Source organism: Myxine glutinosa, chromosome 7, assembly GCF_964187855.1.
Source record: "Myxine glutinosa chromosome 7, kmMyxGlut1.1, whole genome shotgun sequence".
In the NCBI taxonomy this organism is placed as follows: domain Eukaryota; kingdom Metazoa; phylum Chordata; class Myxini; order Myxiniformes; family Myxinidae; genus Myxine; species Myxine glutinosa.
This window is the reverse complement of record NC_136267.1, coordinates 111,690,470-111,717,367: the sequence shown is the minus strand read 5'-3', so window position 1 is coordinate 111,717,367 and position 26,898 is coordinate 111,690,470. Positions and strand designations below refer to the sequence as shown.

At 42.8% G+C, this 26,898-nt stretch overlaps 2 protein-coding genes across 3 annotated transcripts in view; one reads left to right on the top strand and one right to left on the bottom strand.

The window, feature by feature from the left end:
* Positions 1–23,790, top strand: part of LOC137431574 (SHC-transforming protein 1-like) — a 99,654-nt gene extending 75,864 nt beyond the window's left edge. For both annotated transcript variants that reach the window (XM_078782137.1, XM_068123039.2), the window contains exons 8-14: positions 185–311; positions 7,845–7,977; positions 9,808–9,883; positions 10,669–10,905; positions 14,642–14,784; positions 22,735–22,869; positions 23,496–23,790. In XM_078782137.1, coding sequence (XP_078638263.1) covers positions 185–311; positions 7,845–7,977; positions 9,808–9,883; positions 10,669–10,905; positions 14,642–14,784; positions 22,735–22,869; positions 23,496–23,633 — 989 coding nt within the window. In that variant the 3' untranslated portion in view covers positions 23,634–23,790. The remainder of the gene's footprint in view (positions 1–184; positions 312–7,844; positions 7,978–9,807; positions 9,884–10,668; positions 10,906–14,641; positions 14,785–22,734; positions 22,870–23,495) is intronic.
* Positions 9,693–26,898, bottom strand: part of TMEM161B (transmembrane protein 161B) — a 69,416-nt gene continuing 52,210 nt past the window's right edge. Inside the window, exon 13 of the mRNA XM_068123043.2 lies at positions 9,693–9,945. Within this exon, the coding sequence (XP_067979144.2) occupies positions 9,902–9,945 (44 nt within the window). The 3' untranslated portion in view covers positions 9,693–9,901. The remainder of the gene's footprint in view (positions 9,946–26,898) is intronic.

The window sequence follows — 26,898 nt, the reverse complement described above, 5'->3', positions numbered from 1 at the left end:
TCACAGTAACATAGTCAGTGGTACTTTTACACAATCTTCATTTTGCTTGATGCCCAATCACAACCTTCCTTTTTTATATAAAATAAAGTTTCCTATTTATTTGGACACATTCTCTGTGTTCCTAAGTGTGGCCTATCAGTGGACGTTTGAAGGAGTAGATTGGTTTTCTTGCAATAACACCCAGCTTGCCACGTTTTGGAGTGTGGTGAACGAATTGCTCAGCAAGTTATAGGCACCATCGGCCAGGCCTTTGAGCTTCGATTCCGGTACTTCGTTCAAGGCTCACCACAAGTTTCCACCACCAGAGAAAGGTAGGAAAGACATTGCTGAGAATTGCAATTCACATTAATTTCTGATGTTTTTGTGCAAATTCCACCTTGCACACCACCTGCAATTTGTTCAAGAATAACATCAATACGTGTCATACAACCAATGCATACTTGTTGACAGACGATGGATCCAAGTTCAATATTGACCAGCAAGTCATGCCCCAAGTCCCTCGCACAGTGCTTCCTATGATATTAAATAATGAAGCTGCAGAGGTATAGTGGATATATCAGGAACTTTGTACAACTGGTGACCTATTGCCGTGATAACGTTGGCTGCATGATTTGCATTTCATTCTTGTGCCAGAGGATTTGGCCACAGAAAGCAGTCACTTCTTAAACCTAACTAGCAAGTTGCCCATGCCCGCATGAGATTCCAAACGGGATAAGGATGGAGGTGCCAAAAATGCAAATGGCGTCTTCAGTCATCGAGCTGGCGAGCTGGGAGCAACAATTCACATTTATTGCCACATCTGATGCAATTTAAATGCTCTAATGGGTGCAGGGTACTCCATTTGAAACTGATTGTTTGATATATGTAGCTTTTTGATGCCTAGGGTCTGTAATAAAATTTGGTATTGGTGTCAAAGCCAGTGACCATTGCAAATGATAAATAGTAGAATAAAATTAAGTTCATTTTCTTGAGTTAAGATCGTGAAACTTGCCTTTAAATAATAATGATGATAAACTTGATCCAATAATGTGATGGCAATGTTGATGATGGCGATGATAAAGATGAGTTGATGGAGATGATGATGTTGTAGGATTTGAGAGGGTCATTGTGTTGACAACCCATGTTAATTAGGTAGTAGGTTGTAGACAGCAACTGCCCAGGGTAGTACTACCGTTCTGACTTCGGAGCGTTGAAGTGGTGCCTGGAACCATCTTATACTCTCCGTGTCAGGATTGCTGGTCTTACCTTCTGTCTCACTCAAATTAAAGCTACCGGGCTAGCTTTAACCTCTCTTTCTCACAAACAAACATCATACACTTTTCTTCATACACTTTCCTTCTCTTTTATTTAAGGCCTGGCCTCGAGGAGGGATATATGGTCCATGCCTAGAGCCTCCAACAAAGAAGTAAACGAAAAAAACAGGTTTTAGGGCTACACACTTTTATTTAAAAAAAGTTTTAAATCTTTTCTTTTTTTCATTTAAAAAAAAAAAGATTTTTAAAATTAAATTTTGATACATGAAAATGTACCAGAAAAGAGCACCGAAGACCAAATTTCAGCTATCTAGGACGTATGGAACCTAGAAAACGAACTGCTCAAAGATTTGAAATGGGACAAACAAACGCAGTTCAGATGAAGATAAATAAAAGTGTGTAAAAATAATAATAATAAAGGTGATAAATTTGTAAAATAGTTCGCCAACCTGTGATTATTCGAGTGTATCGACTGCAAACCACAAACCTTGCCTAAATAAATTCATTTGGTGTCTGTCTTTCTGTATGCATGTCTGTGGCCAATGCATTCGGGCCTTACTTATCCAATATTACCCAAACTTGCCAGGGGGACTAAGGGCCATAAGACAGGTTGTAACTAGTTCGTTTTTCCCCCTATGCCCCCCCACCCCCTCGGTTTCTGAAGGTTGGGTGACACAAATTCTCTATGCAAATGTAACCCATGTAGCACCACTCCTGGTGGTGGTGGGAGAGGGTATTACGAGTGACACTGCAGAGCCCTTAATTGTATCATGAGTAAGAGGCCTACACCTTATTTTCACACTCGCTTAGTGAATGTTGCTTTCGATTTGACTGCAAAAAATCCAGAGGAACTCCAATGTTTAATTGCTTTTTTCCGCCTTGGAAAAACGCCACGCTAGGGTGTATAGATAGCAGCTTGAACATTGCTCCACACTATCGTGGCATTTCTCCAAGGCCGCTTCCAATAACAAGAACAACTAGAACACCTCTGAAAATGCAAAGCCCGTCCGTGTCCGCTTTGTATTCAGACTAATTCTTCCGTATACTAAACATGATGAAAACAGCTAAAATATAAATAAATTAATTTGACGATTTTAGGCAAACTTGACCTTTTGACCTCAAAAGCAATAGGCTTCAGTGACTCAATATGCAAATCCTGCTCAAATTTCAAGTCAATCTTGTGAAAATTGATTAGTTTATGCAACCTTGGTCGTTGACCTTTTGACAAAATTATGAATTTGTCTTCTCCATATTCTCAAAATAAAGCTTTGTTGAAAATTTGATGACAAAAGCCCAAATGGTAAACAAGTTTTGGCCCGGACAAACACAGACACACAAATGCAGACAGACACAGAAGTTATTGCTAAATCCCGTCTCTGTCTGCCAGGGAATGGGCTAATAATGAAATAATGATAATATCATAATAATATTAATAACAACAACTGTAATAATAATGAGCAATAATAATAATATGCATAACTAGAAAGCATCTGAAAATGCAAAACCCATCCTCGTTTTCTTTGTCTTCAGACTTCTTATTCTACCTCCGTATGCAAAACATGACAAAAACAGCTAAAAAAGCAAATACAAATGAAAATTGATGATTTTATGCAACCTTGACCTTTTGATCTAAAAAAAACTATCGGCTTCTCGCTTTTGATTGGTGAACGAATCAGGGACCCAATATGAAAATTCTTAAAATTTCAGGTCAATCGGATGAAAATTGACAATTTTATGTGACACTGACTTTTGACCTTTTGAACAAATTATTAATTTGTCTTCTCCATATTATTATTACTAGGGCATGCCCGTACTATATCTATATCTAAAATTATATCCCCCCTCTCTATTTACATGAAATGGTTTGGTTCATGAAATGTTTTGGTCCATTCGCAACGCCAAAGCGAACGGCGAACGCTTTACATGAAATGGTTTGGTCCATGAAATGTTTTGGTCCATTCGCAACGCCAAAGCGAACGGCGAACGGCTTGCGAGTACAGTGACAATCCCCCCCTCTATTTACATGGAATGGTTTTAATTAGTTTTAAAACATAGTTTAACGCCAACATAGCGGCAACATAGTTTGCCAACGTGAAATAAATGAATACGCTCTCAAATGTGCCGTCCGAGGCAGAGTGTGTTCGCCACGTTCGGCACACGCGATAGCTCGCTGTTCTCTGATTGGTTGAATCGTTTTTTGGACATAGCTCGGTAAGTACTTGTCCGATTAATATGAAACCTTGAAAAGGCACATCCTTGGGTCCCCAGCAATATACCTGGCAAGTTTAAAGTATATCGGACCCGTGGTTGTCGAGAAACAGCGGTCACAAACAAACATACACACACACAGAGATTGCTGGAATTATAGATAGATAATAAATTGATGTTGAAAATTTGATGACAAAGCTCAAATGGTAAATATAAATAAATGTCAGGTCATTTGGATGAAAACTGATGATTTTAGGTGATGCTGACCTTTGACCTTTTGACAAAATTATGAATTGGTCTTCTCCATATTCTCATAATACAGTAATACTATGTTGAAAATTTGATTATAAAAGCTGTAATGGTAAAAATGTTATGGCCTGGACAGACACACAGACATGATTTTAAAATTCCGTCTCCAGCTATTACATGATCCCCTTCTCTCGCCGGCCACTCCAACAGGGAGTTGGTGTTTCCAGTTGACTACATTTACTGGCCCTGGGAACACCGGCCCTAATGCCGAAACAGGTTTGAAGAATACAATTGGGTATTTAAGGTCCACATCATGGGAGGCAAACCAGTAAGTTAGTGTTAAATCTTCTGTAAAGAACAGCATGCCCCACAATGATGTAGAACAGTACTTTTAGCCAGATTAAATCTTACTAGCAATTAAAGTTTAAAGCACACAGTTTGGAGATGATTAAACAACTACCGAGCTACCTTGTCCCCCCTTGTCCAATTATATTAATTATTTTGGCCATACATTAGATGGGGAACTATATGATAATGGGACTGCAATAAGTAGACTAGATCATAACCAGTCAATGCTGACTATTTCCTGCTTTGAATATGGGAATCATAAACATCAATGGACCAAGTATTCTGCATATACTGTATGAAGTACTACTAACAGGAGTACCAGGTGTGGCTGTTATAATCCTGTTGGTATTTTGAAGAAATCAAATTGTTTTTTTCTATTATTTTTTTGTGGGGGCCTGAACACTTCCCAACACTTAAACACTTCCCAAGGAATGGGGTCGGGAATCATTTAATATTACCTTTCACGTTAGCTACAAAGGCTGAGGCACTATAGAGTGTTTAAAAAATATATCTTAAAATATCAACCCTTTTTTTTAAACAAAATTTTGAAAAAACAATTTCTACCTAAAAACACTTTGCAGCACTCACTGATGAACCTCTGAAAGTTTGACGCATATCCGTTTGGCCATCTAAGAAAAATGGCGACACACACAGACAGACATAGATAGATAGATCTTTCGTAGTATAGATAAGTAACATAGTCTGGTCGTTTGATTGATGTACCGGGAAAAAATTGTTACCAAAGCATATATGGCATCAAAAGAAGTGCAATTTTATGCTCTACAAGGTGGTGAAAATTCCTCTTTGATCCTCTTTGGGGAAAACTTTTTACAGCACGATTTATCCAGCATGGTAACAGCCTTGTGTCCGGGGTGCGAATTTTTTCCCCATGATGGTACAGGGCAATTGTCATTAAAATATAGTATAGTATAGTATAGTATAATTGCCCTGTACTATCATGGGAAAAAAATATTACGCGTCCGGCATATAGTCAGGCCATTACCAAGCAACATTGCAAAAAAATAACAGGGAACAAACTGGAATGGCTTACTTTCTACGGAAGATGTAAATCATATGTACTATGTAGGAAATAAATCTAAAGTAGTATCTCAAAGATGTTCGCGTCCACAGGCATTTCGTCTTCTTCCGGTTGCACTGGACCAGCATTCTGACACTCTTCGCCTCGACAGTCACGACAAGCAGTTACACAACTGAGCCCACTTTTCCGACAGGAACAAAGATTGGTGCTGCAGGGATTTCGTGACGATGCCTTACATTTGCAGCGCACATACTTCAGAAGATCATCGGGGGCAGGTTCCATGTCGGTCATGACAGGCACCAATCTACCATTCTCCACCATCCACCCCAATTCACACGGTTCTATTTGAGATACATTCAGACTTTTCCATATCATAACCTGCAGATGCACTCTGAGGCTATGTTGGAATGCAGCTCGTTCCGTCAGGGGAAGTCGCTCTGGTCGCATCGTGGAAGAGGTTGTTACTGCAAGCTCCCTGTAGCGAGCATGTCGTAATTTGGTCAATGAGTCGTCTGGCTTTCCGCCATACATCTTGATTAAAATCCGTGCAACGGCTTCTCCGACAGCATCCTGGGTCGCATCCTCCTGCGCAACTACTGCACACCATTGTCGCACTTCTTGCGAATTCTGGACAAGCTTGAGGATCCTGCATTTTCCGTGACCAAAAACAGCAGAGGTTGTATCGCAGCCACCCCATGCGTGAATTACTAGAAGGTGATGAAGAACAGTCTGCTCTAAGTGTCCTACAGCTTCTTTGATATTAATGAGCTTCAAAGGTCTCTTCTGTGCTTTCCTGGGTTCTGATCGTAAGTGAATATCAGCCATGTCTGTGTTCCAGTGAAAGAGCAGAAGAACAAGGACGTCAGTGTCATCAGCTACCACTGTGGCATGCTGGCCAGCTGAAGCTAGGTCAAGGGCTGCAGAAACGATCTGGGTATCAGCATCGCTCTCACTCTGAACCACTTCATGACCGTCCAACCTGAGATAGTGGCTGAGTAAATTGATGAACTGGGTCTTGTTTTTTTCGTTCGCGAGAAAGAGCTGTTGATTTCTGTGAGCGTGCATTTCTTCGCTGATCTGAACATCTGCTGAAGCCTTTCCAGCCCTTCTCTGGTGCTCGTGGTCTTTCACTGAGGGTCCACTTTCATAACCGTCAAAAACGATGCTACATATTCCATACTTGGAACGGACATACAAAAGGTACTGCATGATCACTTCTTTGTACGTCTTTCCAGCCAGCCATCGCACTCGATGAAGCAAGGCCCCTCCATCTAAAACATACGTCGTGTTTTGTAATGCTCTCACCATGCTTAAGCCACTAGTCAATCTGTTGGCCAAAACGGCCTATTCGGCTTACGCATGGCAAAGTCTTTGAACAGAGATGTCGGGAACGGAGTAAGCTCGTACTGAAAGTAGGGTGCTGTGTCTTCGCATCATTCTAGAAGGACCAGCAGTCTTGAAAACAGAATAAGTGGATCAACATGCACCATCTGCTGATTGATCTTGATTCCTTTTTTCAAATGAATCAAAGTGCGGACGTTCTGACTGCGTTTCATCGATGCTTCGTGAACCTTGACATTATCAAGTTTTTCTTGGAGCGACAAACCAACTTCTTCGACCTCGTCACAATTGACACCGTCACCATCGGTAGCAGTTAACCCTGATGATAGCGATCTCAATTCGTGCTTCTGAACATCAAAGGGATCATGCTGAACAAGCCAGTTGAAGATTCTTTTAAAATCCTCAAAATCACGATTACAGCGGGTGCCCCCCAGCTCCACATGCTGCTCACTGGTTCTGTGGACAAGTCCTGTGACATCGGTCATGGCCTCGTGCACCTCGGCACACTTATGCATACTGTATATCCATAATAATCTCACCGTGTCTGTGATCCCTCGTCCTCGAGTTAACCCTCCTTGGCTCTTTATAGATCGCATCATTACTTGCTCAATTGTGAGATCTGTCCACAAGCCGGCCCAAAACCGATCGCTGCGGCGCACTGTGTGATACCTATGCTCTGAAAATTGTGCATACAACCAGGGGTGGCTAGAAGGCAGATCTAACATCCACTGGAGATACAGGCGAGCACTTTTGGCATAGTTGAAGTGGTCAGTGGCAGCAAATAGGTTCAGCATACGACTAACTGCGATGATATGCATATTCCAACTACCAGTCCTCTCTGCACGAATGAACAGCTTTAAAGTGTCGATGTACTCCATATAAGTCAGCCACAATTTTGCCGTTCTTGAACACTTCTTTTGCTCACGCTTAATGGCTTCCATGATGTCTTTCAGCTTCAGGAGGGCAGGTGACTCGCCAATACTCTCAACATCGATTTCGTGATTTCTAAGCTGTTCGTAATACCCACGGACCACGGTGCTCTTCTACTTTAAGTCACATGACCTACTGTTAAAATATATGAAAGGCGTTGGATTAAAGAACTTTGATAATGCATCTAGGCACAAATCATGTATGCTTATATCGTGTCTGTGGTTTCTGACATGGGAAGCCATTGAAATTTGACTGAAAAAGGGTCCTTCACTAAAACGACTATAACCTTTTTTCCCCAAGGAGGATTGAAGAGGAGTTTTCACCATGTTAAAGAGCACAAAAATACGCTTTGATTGATACCATATATGCTTAGGTAACAATTTTTTCCTGGTAGCCCATGATTTAGACTTAAAACGACCATACTAACACGACAATCTAGCGATATGCAAATTACAATGAATGCGATTTGTATGCAGGGCAGCTGAGCCTGAAAACCACCCATGGGAAGTTGAAGAAGAAGAACCAGATCATAAGAGATGCTATTACAATGCAATACCTGGAAAGGATCCACCATTGGGAGGAGTGAAAGATATCAGGAGTGATGGCCTGGTAAGGACCCCTCTCTGGCTCTCTCTCCTCGCCCACTTTTGGAAAAAACAAACAAACGTTCCACCGTTGGATTACGACCGAGACTGCAGTGAATAAGTGTTGCAGGACATCAAGTCAAGTACGAGTGTGAAAGCACAGACTGATCTCAGCAATCTTAAAGGGGAACCCAAAAGCAAATTTCTTGAAAATCATTAATCACGGTCTAATTTGAAGGGAAATAATATTTGACATTTTTTTGCCAATCACAAAGTGCCGAAAAAATCCCTAATGTGTCGATTTTCACCAGTGACGTCACACTCAGAATGCCCACATTGATCCAAATGGCAGCTTACATTGACAAACTGTGCATCGAGCTCGGATTCCGATACTCATTCCACCATCATTAGCAACTCTGAAGGTTCTGCGTATGTTGAAACTGATCAGTGGTATTTTGAAGAAACTATTGGAGACAAAATTAGTGACGGAAATGCTTTCGGGGGAAATTGTGGAGCCTTATGTGAGCGATTCAGACGAATATGGCGATAATTGAGGTGTTAGTAAAGATGAAAGCGCCAGTCGTATGTTCCCTACTAATTGGTAGGTTTTGTTTTTCCCTTCAATTGATGCTTTATCTGGGATTTTGTATTAATTTATAAATTAGTTATATTATTCCAGAAGAAAAAAGGCATGACACAGCACGAACAATGACACCGCTCAGGCACACTCGGACACCGACCGCTGACAAAATGGGTGGCAAATGCTTTGTCCCACCATCGTAGGCTGACCTGGTGAACTGTATGTTACAGGATCGTTCCGCTTCATACTTTGTCATGTTTGTTGTTGTGTCATGCCGTGTCCATGCTGCGTCCATGGCATGTCGATGTCATGCCCCAGTGGAGTGGAGAGGTGTGGCGAGTTGAGATCAGTCGCTGGCAGGTCAACATGGGTATCTGATTCACCACTCAAATAGCCCGTGCACATGTGATGGCAGCTGGGTAGAGATGGTCTTACAGTTTTGAGCGACGGCTGTCATCCTCTCTCAATCGTGGCAGATAACCACAATATATATATAGTCATCTCTGTTGTTTCATAACAGTGCTCTGTAATTCCCAACACAAAAACGAACATTTTGTAGCCCTGATCCAGACTCGGGTATTTCAGACAAACCTCGTCTAATTTCTGGTAAACTTAGGGTCTTTTAGCCATTGGTGTAGCATGAAACCTTCTCGCAAATTCGGTCTCTATTTACATTCTGTCACACCTCACAAGGTGTCACACCTCAACCTCAAAAGCTTACCACTTGTAGGTCAAGTGCAGTGCTGGTTGCTGTCCTGGTAGTGGGTAGTGGGACTGCAAGCGCAAAGCCATAGATGTGGTTGTTTGACCGTTGCACTTCTTAGTCCTATGGCTCAGCGACTTTGCCAGGAATCGAGTCCAAGAGGGAGCAGTTCCAACTCAAGGACACCTGCACATCTTACTGAAACCGTTACATTTGATGAGTGAAATATTGGGTTTTGGTGGGAAACATTGACAGGAATTCATACGAATAAGTCTCTATCTGCTCTAGATTGTAGCAAAACTTCCGATAAATGTTTGAGGCTGAAAAATGCTACAACTCTCAACACACAAGTGACCACTGGAATTCATGCATTTGTCAATATCGTGCTATTAATTATTTCGAGACAAGTGTAGCTGGCTTTGCATTACCTCCTCTGCTGAAAGTGCTAACTAAAGAATAAGGTGCCATCCCGATTTTTATTATTATTTATGCTGCATGGTATGGAGAGGTCGGAAAGGATCGTGTTATTATAACATTCGTTTTATCGTTTTTTGGCTGCTAATGCCCTCCAGGAACTGAGCCACAACTTGGCTGGTCTGCGCTTGTTGGACATTCCAGAAGTCGGTGGAAGCCCAGTTCACGGATCAGGTTTGTTGCATCCACCGATCAAAATGCTTTCCCCCTATTTCTTGAGGCCGCAGGATGGTAGACTGAAACAGAAGTAACATTATGGTGGAGATTGAGGATAGGTGTTCTGTTCCACACATGAGTACTAAAACGATGTAGTTACCATTGTTACTCGTAAGCAAAGTAATCAGACAAGCCCGATATCGCATCTGAATCAACTCCTTGTTTCTCTCTTGTCATCGAGCACCAGGAAGATTTATTTCCTGGAGTTCGTCCCCCCCCCCCCCCCCCCCCCGCCAGATTAAATCGATAAATTCAGGCTTGAATGCTGGATGCTCACTGAATTATGCAATCCCATCCTTTATACTCTCAAACTCCTTACAATGGTGTACATCTAACGACTGCGGGATAATGGGCCAAAATGTCCTTCATGATAACTGTGTCGAGTTTAGTCTCGTATCTGGCCTTCTGGTTCTGACTTCCATTCCCCAGTGGAAACATGTACTAAAAACTGTCGTGCCAGCAAAAATCGGTGTTATGGAGCACATTGGTCTTCAGAGAGGGCGTACAAAAAGTGGCAAAACTGCCCCGACCTAACAAGTTCATTCTCATGCAAAGTCAATTAACCACACAATATACCAACCACCAACCATACCACACAATATGTAAAATTTAATGGTGTAGGTGACAAAAGTTGATGGCAAAACACTTTATCCCTTGAGGCAGTACAAACTGCAAAGCTGTGTACTTTACAAAATGATTCACATTGAAGCTACAATGATGAACCACCATGTTTGTTTTAGCAGGAGTGGGATTCGTTTCCTGGGACAGACCCACAATTCCCACAGACAACGGCCCTGAAACTCAAGCCGACAAGCAAGAGAAGCAGCGACCGATGCAGAGCAACCATTCTTACGTCAACACTGATGTACTGGTTTCACAGAAAGGTGGTGAAGCTGGAATGACTGGACCTTCCAATCATAGAACTTCGACCGAAGATGCCATTTCTGCTTTCAGCCCAACACACGATCCTTTTGACATGAGTGCGTATTTGAAAACACGTTATAACAGCTATTAAACAGCCGAGCACACCTACCTGAGTTCATTATCGTGCCCACAGTTTCCTTCATCTTTAGAGAGTCATTAAGGATTTCCTGTGGTCCTTGGTGACCAGCAAATGGTGCACAAAGTCACAAAATGGTCCATATTGGTCCTCCCATTCTATTGACATACAAACCATCCCCTCCTCCCACCATGTGTCACAGATACCCTAAATTCCCTTCTTCCTGCTTGATGTCGGAACACTACATCAACCCATTTATTAGGTGTAGGAACACACTAAACCCCCATGTTTGACAACACATCCTCGCTAAACCCCCATGTTTGCTTACCTCTCCCACCCCACCCCCCCTTCCCACGCCTCCTCCCCCCAAAGATCTCCCGATGTCCCTGGTCTCAAATGTTGTACTTGTGTGCTTCCCCCTCTCTCCCTAACATCTTTGCCCTTTACTTATTCGGATTCCTTCTGATGACCCCATCTTTGCCCTTTACTTCTTCGGGTTCCTTCTGATGACTCCATCTTTGCTCTTTACTTCTTCGGGTTCCTTCTAGTGACTCCATCTTTGCTCTTTACTTCTTCGGGTTCCTTCTGATGACCCCATCTTTGCTCTTTACTTCTTCAGCTTCCTTCTGATGACTCCATCTTTGCTCTTTACTTCTTCGGCTTCCTTCTGATGACTCCATCTTTGCTCTTTACTTCTTTGGGTTCTTTCTGATGACTCCATCTTTGCTCTTTACTTCTTCGGGTTCCTTCTGATGACTCCATCTTTGCTCTTTACTTCCTCGGATTCCTTCTGATGACTCCAACACAGTATTTGGTTTTCTGTTTGATCTTAAACATAACCCTATTTAATATGCGCAAGTACTGCTACATGGAAGGGTTTTGAAAGTGTCAAAAAGGCGATTTGTGTTCTACAGTGTTCAAATATATATATATAAAAAATAACCACCTTTAGAGGCCATTTTTCCCCGCAAAGCAGGGGTTGGCCTTTTCCGGGAACCGTGGTTGTTGTTGTTTTTCGGTCCCCTTTTTGAAGCAATGTTTTACAGCCGAATGCCCTTCCTGACGCCAACCCTTTTTGCCACCTTTAACGATAAGCAGGGAATTACCAGTGTACTGGTACTCAATTTGCTGACCTCGGAAGGATGAACAGGCTGAGTCAACCCCCCTGGCGTTAATTCAGCGATCGACCGGGATTCGAACCCAGGATCGTAGGATCCTAAGCTGGCACCCTAGCCGCTAGCCCAACACCAGTGTTCAAATATATAATTCAATTAAAATGAAATAAAGATTTAAAAAGCTGTATAAATAAATAAATTCAGAAATTTACCTGCTTTTTACCACCGTTGACGCAGGGTAGATTTCACCACACTAGCCAACACATTACATTAGCTCTTCGTAACTGTTGTTTGTGTCCTTTATGACATGCTTAAAAACAGTAAGTTTCCTGTTTGGAACGAATTTCAATTTTGACTGCCAGACAGACAGACGGAGTAAAAACATTATCTAACTCCTTTCTGCGCATGCCAGATTGGGACGAATTTAGAGCCAAAGTAGTTAATCTGCAGATTTGTTTTCCGATTCACGTTCAAAATATAACATTCAATTTACAGACTTGGCATTTAATATTGAATTTTTTTTTTTTCTTTACTTGGGTTTACTTTCTGAACTCAGTATATCAATCTGGTGAGTTTCTTTTACCCTTCGGTGATGTCTTTGTTGAAAGAACCATGTCACTGATTGTCTTTCGCAGCAAGAAGTTAACAACAGGATTATATCACAGGTGGCGTGAAAAAATGTAAGGACAGGTACATTTGACGATTGGCTTCACAATCGGGTATATAAGGGTTGTTGCGTTCTGTATTAGTGGAAAACAACTGCTGCACGTCTACAAAAGTTATTGCCGCTTCTTCTGGAGATGGTCCGTCAACTTGACAATGCTGTTTGTCATGGAGTGGTGGCTTTCCGAAATTCTGGCATGAAACAGCGTGCTATTGCTCGGCAGTATGGCATCACTCAAGGTCAGGTGTCAAAGATCCTGAAACGAAATTCTCAGAGTAGAGGGTCAAAAAGGCGATTTACTACTCCAAAACCAACCCTACTCCAAAAACCGAGGCCAGGACGTCCACGCAGAACCACAAGGAGAGATGATCGCCAGCTGCACCGGTTAGTCTGCAATGGCCGTACCAAGTCAGCTAATCGGCGAAGGGCTGAGTGGCAGCAACTGACAAATGTGCCTGTATCCAGAAGGCTGGTCAACCAACGACTGGTTCAAGCAGGCTATCGTGCCAGGCGTCCCCTGAGAAAGCCACGTCTGACCAGACAACCCCACCAGCGCCGATTGCAGTGGGCAAGAGAGCACCGTCAATGGCAGCCAGGACACTGGAATCACGTGATCTTCAGTGACAAGTCTGGATTTCTGGTCTATCGTCAAGATGGCCGCGTCCGAGTGCGCAGACAAGTGCATGAAGTCCACAACGAAGATTGTATAGTGCCAAGAGTCCAAGCTGGAGGTGGTGGGGTGACCGTTTGGGCTGCTTTTCATGCAGGGGGCAAAACTGACCTGGTTGCTCTGAATGGAAACCTGAACCAGTTCAAGTACAGGGTCATTCTGGAAGAAACATTGCTTCCATTTGCTCGTGCAGCCTTTCGATGAAACTTTGTCTTCCAAGATGACAAGGCATGGCCTCATCGTGCTCGCATGATCCAACACTTTCTCGCTGACCGTGGTGTAGAGCATATGGAGTGGCCTGCCATGTCCCCGGATATGAATCCAATAGAAAACTTGTGGGCAGAATTAACGCGTCAAATCGACAACTTGGACGAGCAGCCTACCTCTGTGCGTGAATTGCAGCAGACTATTGTCACTGCATGGCAAGCGATTCCTGTCCAAACCTTGGCAAATCTCGTGAGCAGCATGCTTCGACGTGTACGTGCTCTCCTGAATGCTCGTGGGGGTTACACGTAGTACTGAACTGTAATTTTACTGTCCGTAATCCCAGTCATAATTTAGCTTTTGTTTTGGTTGAAATTTTTTTTGGCTAATGTGCAAAATAAAGAGATACTTCTGGAAAACTTACAGAAATTTAACACAGTACTGTCTGTGAATTGAGTTCGATGTCAGTTTACATCACTTTCAAGGATCAATTTATTTGCTTCGAAATGTCAAATGTGGTTTTTGTTTCTTTTAAAGGTCACATTAACAAAATCTAGAATAATTTCAACATAATTCCAATGAACTTTTGGTTCTAAGTCATCTTGAAAAGTAAGTTCACCCCCCACAAAAAAATATTCCATATTAAATGCCAAGTCTGTAAATAAGTTGTTCCTCGACCATAAATTAACGTTTGTTGACAGACTAACGGACAGCTTAACCTCATTTTTCGCTTTGTGTGCGCTGGGTGAAAAGAATGGCGACTAATAGGAGGCATGATAGTGCAGTGTCCTAATCTCGATGGTGCACGTGTGCGGAAGTGGATGTTTCACGAGCCGAGCTACATTATTACCACAAGGAGAGCAAAAAGTGACACTTGCACAGGAAGTCAGTTTAAAATGTGAAAAGCTGATTGTACCTTCATTATTTGTGCCACTACAACAGTATTCAACCCAAATGGTTTTGTAACATATGTGCCTTTTGACTTCCGGAAAGAGAAATATATTCAAAACATGTGCTCCGTGCCCTTCAAACGTTGTCTTAAGACATGTTATTTATTCTCCAGAGCCCTTTGGTGATGCGGTTGGTGGGGCAGCAAGTAGGGGAGAAGCGATGAGAGGAACGGGGCCGGGGCTCCAAGCAGATGTGCACTGCCAAATGGTAGATCTCCAACGGGAGGTGTGGTATCATGGTGATATTGGGCGCAAGGTTTGTCTGCGGCATTGGGACACAACACTGCTGTAATGCAACACCGTGTGACACTCTTGTTTTAATTACTAAGAAACAAAACAAGAAGAGCACGATACTTGCAAAATCCACCCCTGCCCCCAAAAAAGGTTGCCATTGATCCATCAAATTGTCCATTTCATCAAGGTTAAAATTGACGATCTTGATCAAAGCTCGAGTTAATAGGATGAAAAGTGACGATTTTTCATATGAAAATTGATATTACAAGTTTCACCTTGAGTTGACCTTTGACCTCAAAAATAGTTGTTTTCCCTCTTTAATGACTCGATATGCAAATGCTGTTCTAATTTCAAGTAAATTGGATGAAAATTGATAGTTTTTCATATGAAAATTGATGATTTTGGAAGTTTGACATCGAGTTGACCTTTTGACCTCAATAATAGTCGTTTCCCAATTCAGTGAAGCACTATGCAAATGCTGTTAAATTTTCAAGTCAATCGGATGAAAATTGATGATTTTGGAAGTTTGACCTCGAGTTAACCTTTGACCTTTTGACCTAAAAAATAGTTGGTTTTCCAATTTAGCGACTCGATATACAAATGCTCTTCAAATGCAAAACATGCATGCATGGAGGCGTAAACTCCAAGGTGGAAAAACTGCAAAATCAGGAGGATTTGGTTGGGGTTAATGAGGGTAAAAAAGATCATGGTTTTTGATTGAGGACGATCTGAGATGGTGGTGAACAGCAATCTTGAAAGCATGGAGGGAAGAATGAGATTGAAGAGGATGTGGAAGTTGATTCCACAGGTGGGAAGAAGAGGAATAAATGAGTGTAGGTCAGCAGTGTGATCCTGGATTTCGGTAATTTCACCAGAAGCCAGAAGGTAGTTGATAGTGGACCGTGTGAGCCCTGCAGAAATCTGGAGGAGGGGTGGGGGTGGGGAGGGGGAAGGCGGGAGAAGGCAAAGCATGGAAAGGGCAGAAGGTACAAGACCAGAAAGGAGGTGCAAGATGACACAGGGACCATAGACCTGTCTGGGATGACAGTGAAAAGCCATTAGACTGAGCATCATCACGAGATATTTCCAATGATCTTGAAAGCCTTGGTTTCCACAGCATCAAGTTGAGCAAGATGTGAGGCAGGGTAGCCAGCCCAGAGGTGAGAGCAGTACTCCATCAAGCTGCAGATGAAGGCCTTGTAGGTGGATCGGAGTTCCAATGTGCCAAGGAAGGAGACTTTGTATGACGGTGGATGCCTGTTCGGCAGCTGGCTTTGGAGGCCAACGTTGAATTGTGGTTTGTCCAAGAAAGATCATGGCAGATAGTGAGACTCAGGAGTTTGAATGACTGAACTTCCTCAAGAAGATTGTTAAGAAAGTAGATGGGGAGGAAAGGGGGCTTGCCAGATGGTCCTTTCTGAGAGTGGGAGTGTGAGATTTGTCGGAATTGAAAAAAATATTCCAAGTGTTTGACCAGCTTGTGATTTATTCCAATGTCTGAAGAGGGGAAAGAGGCTGCAGCCTGCCTGTCTGAAGTATAAGGAATGTCACGGCAGAGGGTGGAGTCATCAGCAAATAGATAAAGAAGATATTCCAGGGAGTGACAGAGATCATTGATGAAGACCAGGAATAGGACTGCAGTCATTGTACTCAAGCCTCAACAGTGAGAAGAGATGAAAGGATTCCGTTGAGTGCCACAAGTTGGCTACGAGATTAGAGCAAATCAGGAATCCATGTGTGGAGTTGGCCTTGAATGGCATAGGCAGAGAGTTTGGAGAACAAGACAGGATTCCAGACTGCATCGAAAAAGTAGGGGAGAAGTAGGGTGTAAGGAACAAACAAATAGTTTTTGTACTGAACGAGAAGATTTTGTGAGCAGGGGAAAGTCGCCAACCAAAATACATTGGCGACCAAATTTTGACGTGGCGACCAAATTTTCAATAGCGCTCTTCCTTGTGCCTAGATACACCCACACACCAGATTAGAAGTTGGTACTTCGCTTATTTTTCAAGATATTTCGCTCACAAGGTTCAGACATATATATATGGTGGCGGCCATCTTGGATTTTGACGTGGCGACCAAATTTTCAATAGCGCTCTTCCTTGTGCCTAGATACACCCACACACCAGATTAGAAGTTGGTACTTCGCTTATTTTTCAAGATATTCAGCTCACAAGGTTCAGATATACATGGCATCAGACATACATGGCGGCGGCCATCTTGGATTTTGACATGGGTTGCACCCACACACCAAATTCGAATGCGGTCCTTCGCTTACACACGCACGCACGCCCGCACGGACGGACGGACGGAGGGGAAAACCATAGTCCCCCTTTCGCTCCGCGGTGCGACGGGGGACAATTATCCGGATCCTGATCCAGAAATTTGTTGTATCCGAATCCAGATAAATAACCAAAATCGAATCAATTCTTCCTTGTCAAACAGCCGACCTGTCCACCAAGTTTTGAAATATCCTGCTCACAGAGAGACAAACAAAGAGGTGTGAAAACATAACCTCTTTCCACCTTCAGTGGAGGAGGGAATCGTCATTGTCAGCAAGACATTTTAAGCAATATCGGCACCAAACTGGGTCACCCAGTCAAGATCGGGTTATTTCGACTTCAGCGAAGCATCACCAAGTTTATTAGCTACTAGCATAAAGCCCGTCAAAAATGACGGGTTGTAACAGTTTATTTGAAGATGCAGCTGAGTGAGCGTGCCAAAGTCTGAAGTGCTTATATCTTCTTTATTTTTTAGATATCTTAGACGTAAATGAACACTTAGTTTACTCTACGCACTTTGCACGTCACGTTCAGCGAATGTCACCTCCCTGTCTGTGCCTTGTTTTATTGTGATTTTAAAAAAACCACTTCTGTACACTGACCTTGAGGCTCGGTTTGCAAGTCACCGTCCTCAATTACAATGTAAGAGACATAATTACTCTTCTTTTGGGTCGTTAGAGTCCTCAGGGTCTTTTGGGTCCTCTGGTTCATTTGGGTCTTTTGGATGCTCAAGCTCTTATGGATCCTTGGGATCTTCTGGTTCATTTGGGTCTTCGGTGTCTTTTAGGTCATTTGAGTCCTCGGGTCTTTTCAGTCATCTAGGTCTTTGGGGGTATTTTGGGTTTTCAGGGACTTTTTGGTCTTCTGGGTCTTTTCGATTTTTTTTTGGCCTTTGGGGTGTTTTGAGTCTTTGGCATATTTTGGGTCTCTGGGGTCTTTTGGGTCCTTGAGGTATTTAAGGGTCTTTGGATCTTCAGTGTCTTTATGGGTCTTTGGGGCCTTTTGTGTTTTTGTTGTCTTTTGGGTCTTTAAGGGTCTTGCGGTCTTTTGGATATTTAAGGGTCTTTGGGGTCTTCTTGTATTTTGGGTATTTAAGGGTTTGGGGGGGGGGGCTTTTGCATCTTTGTGGTCTTTTAAGGCTATTTGGTGTATTTTGGGGTCTTCGGTGTCTTTATGGAATTTGGGGTCTTCAGTGTCTTTTGGGTTTTTGTGGTCTTTTGGGTATTTAAGAATCTTAGGGGTCTTTAATGGTCTTCAGGGTCATTTGGGTCTTCAGGGTATTTGGGGTCCATTGGGTCTTCAAGGACTTTTCTGTCTTTTGGGTCTTAAGAGTCCTTGGGGTCTTCTGCATCCTTGAGGTATTTTGGGTCCTTGGGGGTATTTTGTGTCCTCTTTGTCATTTGGGTCCTAGGGGTTGTTTGCGTCTTTTGGATACTCGGGGTCTTTTGGGTCTTTGGGGTCCATTGGATCTTCAGAGTCCTTGGGGCCTTCTTGATCTCTTGTGTCTTTAGGGGACAGACACAGACACACACACACACAAATACACACATTGTGTTTTATATGGTAGATGATCAATTAGAAATAAGCAAAGCCATTAATATATGAACATATATGAACACAGTGGAAAGGAGGAAACACCCTTTATAATAATAATAATTCATTTATTTTGTATAGCGCTTTTCCAGAAGCCCAAAGGCGCTTTGACAGAGTGGAAAACATAATGCATAACAATACATGAAAACAACAATTGCAAAAAGACAAGAATCAAGAAAACAAACAGCAGCGATATACGGCATATATATAAGACAAGAATCAAAAAGACAAGACAAGAATCAATAGGGAAATATTTAAAGCAAAAGGAGGGAGAAGGAGAAGAGATAGTCAGGGGTTAAATGCTGTGGGTTGAATGTTGAATGCAGCGTTGAACAGGTGGGTCTTTAGTGATGTTTTGAATGTGGTGAGTGAGGAGGAGTCTCTGATGGTGTGAGGTAGTGAGTTCCAGAGGGTGGGAGCAGCGATGGAGAAGGCCCTGTCCCCCCAGGATCTGAATTTGGTCCGGATGGAGGGGGTCAGGAGGTTGGTACCAGCAGAGCGGAGGTTGCGGGTGGGAGTGTGTCTGGAGAGGAGGTCAGCCAGGTAGGATGGGGCCAGGTTATGGAGGGCTTTGTATGTCAAGAGGAGGATTTTGTACTGGATTCTCTGGGGGATGGGGAGCCAGTGAAGCTTGTAAAGGACGGGGGTGATGTGGTCACGGGTCCGGGAATGAGTGAGTAGACGGGCAGCGGAGTTCTGAATGTATTGGAGTTTATTGGTGATTTTTGAGGGTGAACCATAGAGGAGGCTATTGCAGTAGTCCAGACGGGAGGTGATGAAGGCGTGGATGAGGGTTTCTGCAGCCGTGGAGGAGAGGGATGAGCGGAGACGGGCAATGTTTTTCAGGTGAAAGAAGGCTGACTTTGTGATCTGTTTAGTGTATTTGTCGAAGGAAAGGGTTTGGTCAAAGATGACGCCAAGATTCCGGATGTGAGGGGAGGTGGATACTGGGATACCGTCGATGTTGAGGGCAAAGTTATGGGTGGATTTTGTGAGCGTTTTTGGGCCAATGATGATTATTTCAGATTTATCACAGTTAAGCTTGAGGAAGTTGATTTGAAGCCAGGATTTTATTTCAGTGATGCAGTTTGTCAGGATAGAGTGGGTGTCGGTGGAGACGGACTTGGTGGAGATGAAAAGCTGGATGTCATCGGCGAAGCAGTGGAATTGGAGACCATGACGGCGGATTAAGTGACCGAGCGGGGACAGGTAAAGGATGAAGAGGAGGGGGCCAAGAACTGAACCTTGGGGGACACCTTGGGGGAGGGGAGCAGTGGGGGATTTGCAGTTATTGATGGAGATCAACTGGCATCTGTCAGAGAGGTATGATTTAATCCAAGAGAGGGCAGTGCCGGTGACGTTAAAGGTGGATTCAAGTCGGGTGAGGTGGATAGTGTGATCGATGGTGTCAAAGGCAGCGCTGAGGTCGAGGAGGACGAGAATGTTGAGGTTGCCAGCGTCAGAGGAGAGGAGAAGGTCGTTGGTGATTTTGAGGAGAGCAGTTTCAGTACTGTGGTTGGAGCGGAATCCGGATTGGAATGTTTCATACAAGTTATTGGCAGAGAGATGATGTTTGAGTTGAGTGGCTACAGCGCGTTCCAAAACTTTTGACAGAAAGGGTAGGTTGGAGATGGGTCTGAAGTTGTTTAGGGTGTCAGGGTTTAGACCAGGTTTTTTTAGAATGGGGGTAACAGCAGCAATTTTGAGGGAAGGTGGGACGATGCCTGTAGACAGGGAGGAGTTTATTGTTGCAATGATAAGTGGAGAGAGAGCAGGGAGGGAGGCTTTGACAAAGCTGGAGGGGATGGGGTCAAGAGTGCAGGTGGCAGTTTTCATTCCTATGAGGAGTTCAGAGAGGTCAGTAGGAGAGATTGGGGAGAACCGAGACAGGGGATGGCAGGACAAGGGGGGGCAGGTGGTTGGAGGGGGAGCGGGTGCGGCGGTGGTCAAGCTGTTGTAGATGTTGTCAATTTTGCGTTGGAAGAAAGAGAGGAAGGAGATGCAGTTGTCTACTGTGAATGACTGGGTGGTGGTGTTCAGGGGGCGGAGGAGTTTGTTTATTGTCGAGAAGAGTGCTTTTGGGTTTCCGGAGCCAGAGTGGATAATTTGAGAGTAGTAGGCAGAGCGGGCGCGGGAGAGGGCATCTTTGTAGTGTTGTATGTGGTCCTTGTAGGCTTGGGAGTGAACTGTGAGACCCGTTTTATTGCGGAGTCTTTCAAGTTGGCGAGCACGAGTTTTCATCAGGTGGAGTTCAGGGGTAAACCAGGGAGCAGAATGGGTGAAAGAAACTGTTTTGGTTTTTACAGGCGCAAGCTGGTCAAGGCAGGAGGAGAGAGTGTGGTTGTAGTAGTCAGTGAGGTCGGAAGGGGTGTGGAGGTCAATGAAGGGAGAAGTGGACATTTTTTCAGAGAGGGTGGATGAGAATGAGGTAGGTGAAAGAGCGTTTAGCTTACGGAAGTTGATTGTGCGATAATGCCTTGGTGTTGGGGCGGGGATGTTGATGGTCAGAGTGATGGCTAAGTGGTCAGAGAGGGTGAGGTCGGAGCCATAGAGATGGTGCAAATTTAATCCAGTGGAGCAGACAAGGTCCAAAATGTGACCACGGATATGGGTAGGAAAGTCGACATGTTGAGTGAGGTTAAAGCAGGTGAGTAAATCAGTGAAGTCAGTGGTTATTGTGGAGTCAGTGGAGTCCATGTGGATATTGAAATCACCAAGGAGGAGGATTGAGGGGGAGAGGGAACATAGCTGGGTCAGAAAGTAGGAGAAGTCAGACAGGAATGATGGGTGTGGTTTGGGAGGGCGGTAGACGACAGCCATGACTGACTGCGTGTGACCAGAGAGTTTTAAAGCCAGGTGTTCAAATGATGGAGCAGATGAGATGGAGATGAGGTTGGTCTTGATGTCTTGACGGTGGATAACGGCAATTCCACCACCTCGGCCCTCCGAGCGTGGTTTATTGACGTAGGAATATCCATTGGGTGTGGTGAGGTTGAGTGTGTAGTAGTCCAGAGGTTGTTGCCAGGTTTCGGTGAGACAGAGAAAGTCCAGTTTGTTATCCAGGATGTATTCGTTCAGGATGAGGCATTTATTGTTGAGGGACCGGGTGTTGAACAGGGTGAGCTTGATGTTGTTTTGAACAGCAGGGATGAATTCAGGTGATTTAGCCAGGGTTCGTAGGCAAGAGGTGCGATCGTGTGGGTTGCTGTGACCAGGTGCGCTGGGACGAAGAGTGAGAGTGCGCTGAGCCGACCAGAGGACGGGGATGGAGTGACCTGATTGCAAATAAACAAACTTGCGACCGGAGCCACGGTGAATGTACCTGGGTCGTCGGAGGAGTCCATTTGATTTGATGGCAGAGATGCATGATGGGGTGGAGCGGGTATTGAGCAGAAGAAGCCTTGCGGCGGAGTACTTCAGAGCCATGCCAGGCAGGAGCGAAGGGACGAGTACGAGGCCAAGGTCGAGGAGGCAAAGCGGCAAACGCAGCGGCAAACACAGCGGCAAACGACTGCAGCCGCTAATCAAGACCACGCATATCAATTTCCATTTTGTAGACAGAAAACAAATATTTACATGAAATAGGTGTGAATTATAGTTGCCCAAGTTCCACATGTCTCCCAGCCGAGGGCGACACCTGATATACATCCAAAAAAAGCCATCATTTCAAGTTTTTACATCAATACATCAAAATGCATAACTAAACCAAGCAATATGATGAGGCTGGCCAGGCCAGCTTGGTTAACATTTGTATAGTGAGCAGTTATCCTTGCTTGCACTTAGCTCGGGCTTTGCTCATCACATCTAGACAGTGCCATTATGTTTACCTTTGGACAAGAAAGGCTAGAAGCAAAGTTTTTTTTATTGGCCACTCCTTGGCCTAAGCCTTGCAAAACAGCACATGGTTCATGCCAGATTGACAAACATGACTACTATAGAGGTGGCTGCAGTTGAGGGGTACTTCTTTCAGCAAGATGTCGTGCCCATGGTTGACACATATATTAAAGATTTCATCCCTAACAAATACACAAATATGTCCTTGCTCTCGTACGATGGTAATGCTCTAAATAATCCGAGCTTTTTTTCGTGCAAACCAGGAGGCGGAAAGCTTGCTCCGAAGAGAGGGAGACTTCCTGGTGAGGGCCAGCAGCAGTGGCCGAGGACAGTTTGTACTGACAGGCCTACAATGTGGTCAACCGCGGCACATCCTGCTTGTGAACCCAGAAGGAGTGGTGAGATGATTGGGGGAAATAGAAATGTAATTCATTGGAACAAAAGTTAACTGGTACAAAAACATGATTTGTGTTCTAAAGTGTTCAAGTATACAATTCAATTGAAATAAAATAAAGGTTTTATAGGTCGAAGAAAAATAATTCCTGGAAGTTTACCGCTGTTAATGGAGGTCTTATACACCACCTTATTTAACACATTATATTAGTTTATCGTGCCTGTAATTTAGTATCGACGTGTTCTTCGTGCCTGTTGTTTGTGTGCTTTATGACATCACTAAAAACAGTAAGTTTCCTGTTTGGAATTATTTTCAATTTTGTTTAACTGCCAGACAGGCAAAGAGAGTAAAATAAGTTATCTCACTCCTCTCAGGACAGACAGATAGAAGTTAACCAATTGCTTAATCCCACTTTTCGCTTCGCATGCACGAGGTAAAAAGGTAAAAGAAAAGGAACCAGATAACGAAATTCCTTGTCATTTCTTAAGATTTGTTATATTGCATACACAAGTGGAAGATGTAATGAAGAGCATTTCTCGACATCTTGAACTACCTCATCAGCACATCACCACAGACTTTGATGCATTTTCAAGTCTTCAAAATGTTGTGTCCTTTTCTTCCTCCTGACAGGTGCGAACCAAAGGAATGGCTTTCAATAATATCAACCATCTCATCAAATATCATCATGACAACCGGCTTCCCATCGTTTCCGGTGGCAGTGAACTGTGCCTGATTTGGCCAATTCAGAGGCGACAGGGACCGTCTTAAGTGAACCCTCTCAGAGATCAATGCCAGGGACAACAGGATGGTCGACAAAAGTGAAAGACCTAAATACCTACCTCTATTACATATTCAGGAAGAGGATCAAGCATAAATCCCATGGCATGAATGACGTTAATGCTGATAATACAAGTTCAAGTTTCCATTCCGTGCAATGTATGTACATTCTTTGTTTTTTTTATTCGATACTTGTTTTATGAGCTTTTACTTTAAATTATTTTAAACCAAAAATATTTCTAGTGCTTTTTCCTCCATCAGCATGAACCTACTTGAGTTTTTTTTCACAAAGTATATCGCACTATTTAAGAACTACAAAAGCCAAAGCAGAAATTGATAACAGGGTTGTACCAAATTTTCTCAGAGACTTCACAAAGAACACAAAAACCACAACTGCTGACCATGTAAAATAATAATAATAATAATAACTTAGATTGTTGGAATTTTACTTAACCTGTAAAATAATGTTAAGCTTTTTGCAGTTAACATGTATCAAAATATTTATAAACCAAATCCTGACAGTTTCTACCAAGGTACAGTAGTTGTCTGCTTTTGTTTCACATTTAAATCCATCCCAAATTAAATTTTAAAAGTTTAAATTAAATTATCTTATTCTTAATTATGGTCATGCTCTAAATTTAAATTATCTAAATTTCTAAACTCTAAATTTAATCCTAATTAAATTATCTTAATTATTTAAATTAATTTAAATTTTAAAATTATTTTGAGCCTGGTGTTTGGCTTAGTGGTTAGGGTGCCGGCTTGGGATCCTGGAATCCTGGGTTCGAATCCCGGTCGATCGCTGAATTAATGCCAGGGGGGTTGACTCAGCCCGTCATCCTTCCGAGGTCGGCAAATCGAGTACCAGTTCACTGGTAATTCCCTGTGTGTCACAAGAGGCGACCAACAGGGTTGGCGGCAGGAAGGGCATCCGGCCGTAAAACATTGCTCCAAAAAGGGGACCACGGTGCCCGAAAAAGGCCAACCCCTGCTCTGCAGGGAAAGATGGCCTCTAAAGGTGGTTCTAAAGGTGGTTCATTTAAATTAAATTTAAATCCAAATTAAATTTAAAAAGACCATCCCCAAAACTTCCCATAATTAGAGGAGAAAATGGTGCCTTTGAAAACTCAAAGGGTTTTTACATCATCAAAATGTAGGCTGATTTTAAAAAAAGGAAACGTTCTGCTATGTCTTTCTTCTTAATCGATTTGTCAGCAGAGGAGTCTGTCTGCAACTATGTCTGTTAAGAAATGTGCAACGTTTGGTTATGTAAGCAGGGAAAAGGTGAGCACGCTGTCTGTTCTTTCATGTTTTGTCTGGGATTGATTCCCAACATAGGAGGAATCAAATATAAACTCGTTATGGTGCTTCACAGGCAGGGCATTGCATAATAAACAATGGCATCCTTTTTATAGGTGATGTAAAGCAGTCTGTATCTGCTAAAGATCCCAAAGTAGCATTAAAGAACAAAAACAAACAAAATCCAAAAAAAGAGTAGGCCATCGTTTGACGGTACTGTTAAAAAAAAAAATTAAAAGTATTTGCACCTGCAAAAGAGATGGAAATTATATCATTATGTTTATGGGACAAAGACAGAAAAAGAGGCACTGTATGCATCATTGATGCAATCTTCGACTAAAGACGTCATGCATCCAAAGTTAGAGCATGGTCTAAATCCGTTTTTTCACCAATGTAAACCTGTTAATAGCACGACAATTGCAACTGGACAATTCTGATAAAGATGTGATTTTGCACACTGTGTTCAGTCAAGTGCTGAATAGCAAGTGCAAAATAAACAGAGAGGGAGGTGTATAATTAGTGGTAGTCTTATTTGCAGGTGAAATAATATCTAAGAATATCTGCTGTAGGAATATCTAGGATGTATGATTGCAATAACTGGATAAGCATCGTTTTAATTCACAAATGACGGCTTGTCAAGGAATCTATTTGAAGCATGTACAGATCCAGCAAATAAAAACGTGTGTGTGTGTGTGGTTGGTTGGTTGTTATCTCCATATGCGGCTTTCAGAAGGTGGAGCGGAGCCCTCCCAGGTGTTAAAGTATTCACCTCTGTGTGTGTGTGTATATGTACATATGAGTGTGTGTGCATATGTGTGCACGCATATGTGTGTATGTCTGTTTATATGTGTGTGCGTGTGCAAGTTGCTGTTGATGGCTGCTATCTTCACACGTGTGTGGGTTTCAGGAGATGGAACGGACCTTATAGGTTATAAGGTCTCAAAGTATCCGTGTGTGTGTGTGTGTGTGTGTGTGTGTGTGTGTGTGTGTGTGTGTGTGTGTGTGTGTGTGTGTGTGTGTGTGACAATTTACCCCCAAAAAATAAAACTTAAATATTTTCCACCACCAAGATATAATCTCAGCGACACACAAAAGCTCAATTACCACCCTCAGAACACCTGCGGACGACATTTCAGTTATGATTACCAACAAATAAATGCAATAATAATACTGTAGTGATAAAAGTTCAGAATAACAATTTTAGTTCAACCTACATTCGTGAAGCATCTTCGTGGGCATAGTGAACCAAAGAAAAAAAAATGAAAGTGAATAGCACAAAATTTGTGGCAGCATAATGAAGTGGTTCATTCACACCTTTAACTGGAAGGCAGGTGTGATGTATGTATGTATATGTTTCCCCTCCTCTCTCTAATATTCCTTTTGTTCTGTTGTATCCGGATCTGTTCTGTGTTCTACTCTTCCACAAACCTCGACTTTGTACAAAAAAGTCTTCCGTTATTATCATCAAAACGTCCTTGGAAATGTTGATGCATCACAGTACAGGAAGAGGCCTTTCATACTTCAAAAAGCTTGAGTTTTTTTGTTTCTTTTTTAAATTGTTTTTGCAAGTATTCCACCCAAGAAATAAAAAATAAAAAACTTGTTGCACGTCATCTGATTGGATGATTATAAACTTTAACAGCATTATTCAAACAAAGAATGAATCAAATGTACTTTGCACTTTTGTAACTCAACACCATGAAATACTCAGGATTTGTGCAAGACCTGAACAGGAATTGAAAGAATATTGTGACCATGGCAGCAGCTCCAAGGCATAGTCTTCCTCAAAACGTAGCATGGGAACTTTAACATTCAGAAGTAATAGGACAGCCAGCTTGAACATCCCAACAATAGACACCACACATTATTGTGCAACTCCGAGTATGAATCACTAAAAACCCCAAAACAAAAATCTAAATGGAACAATTCAAACTTACTGGAGATTTTTTACAAACGA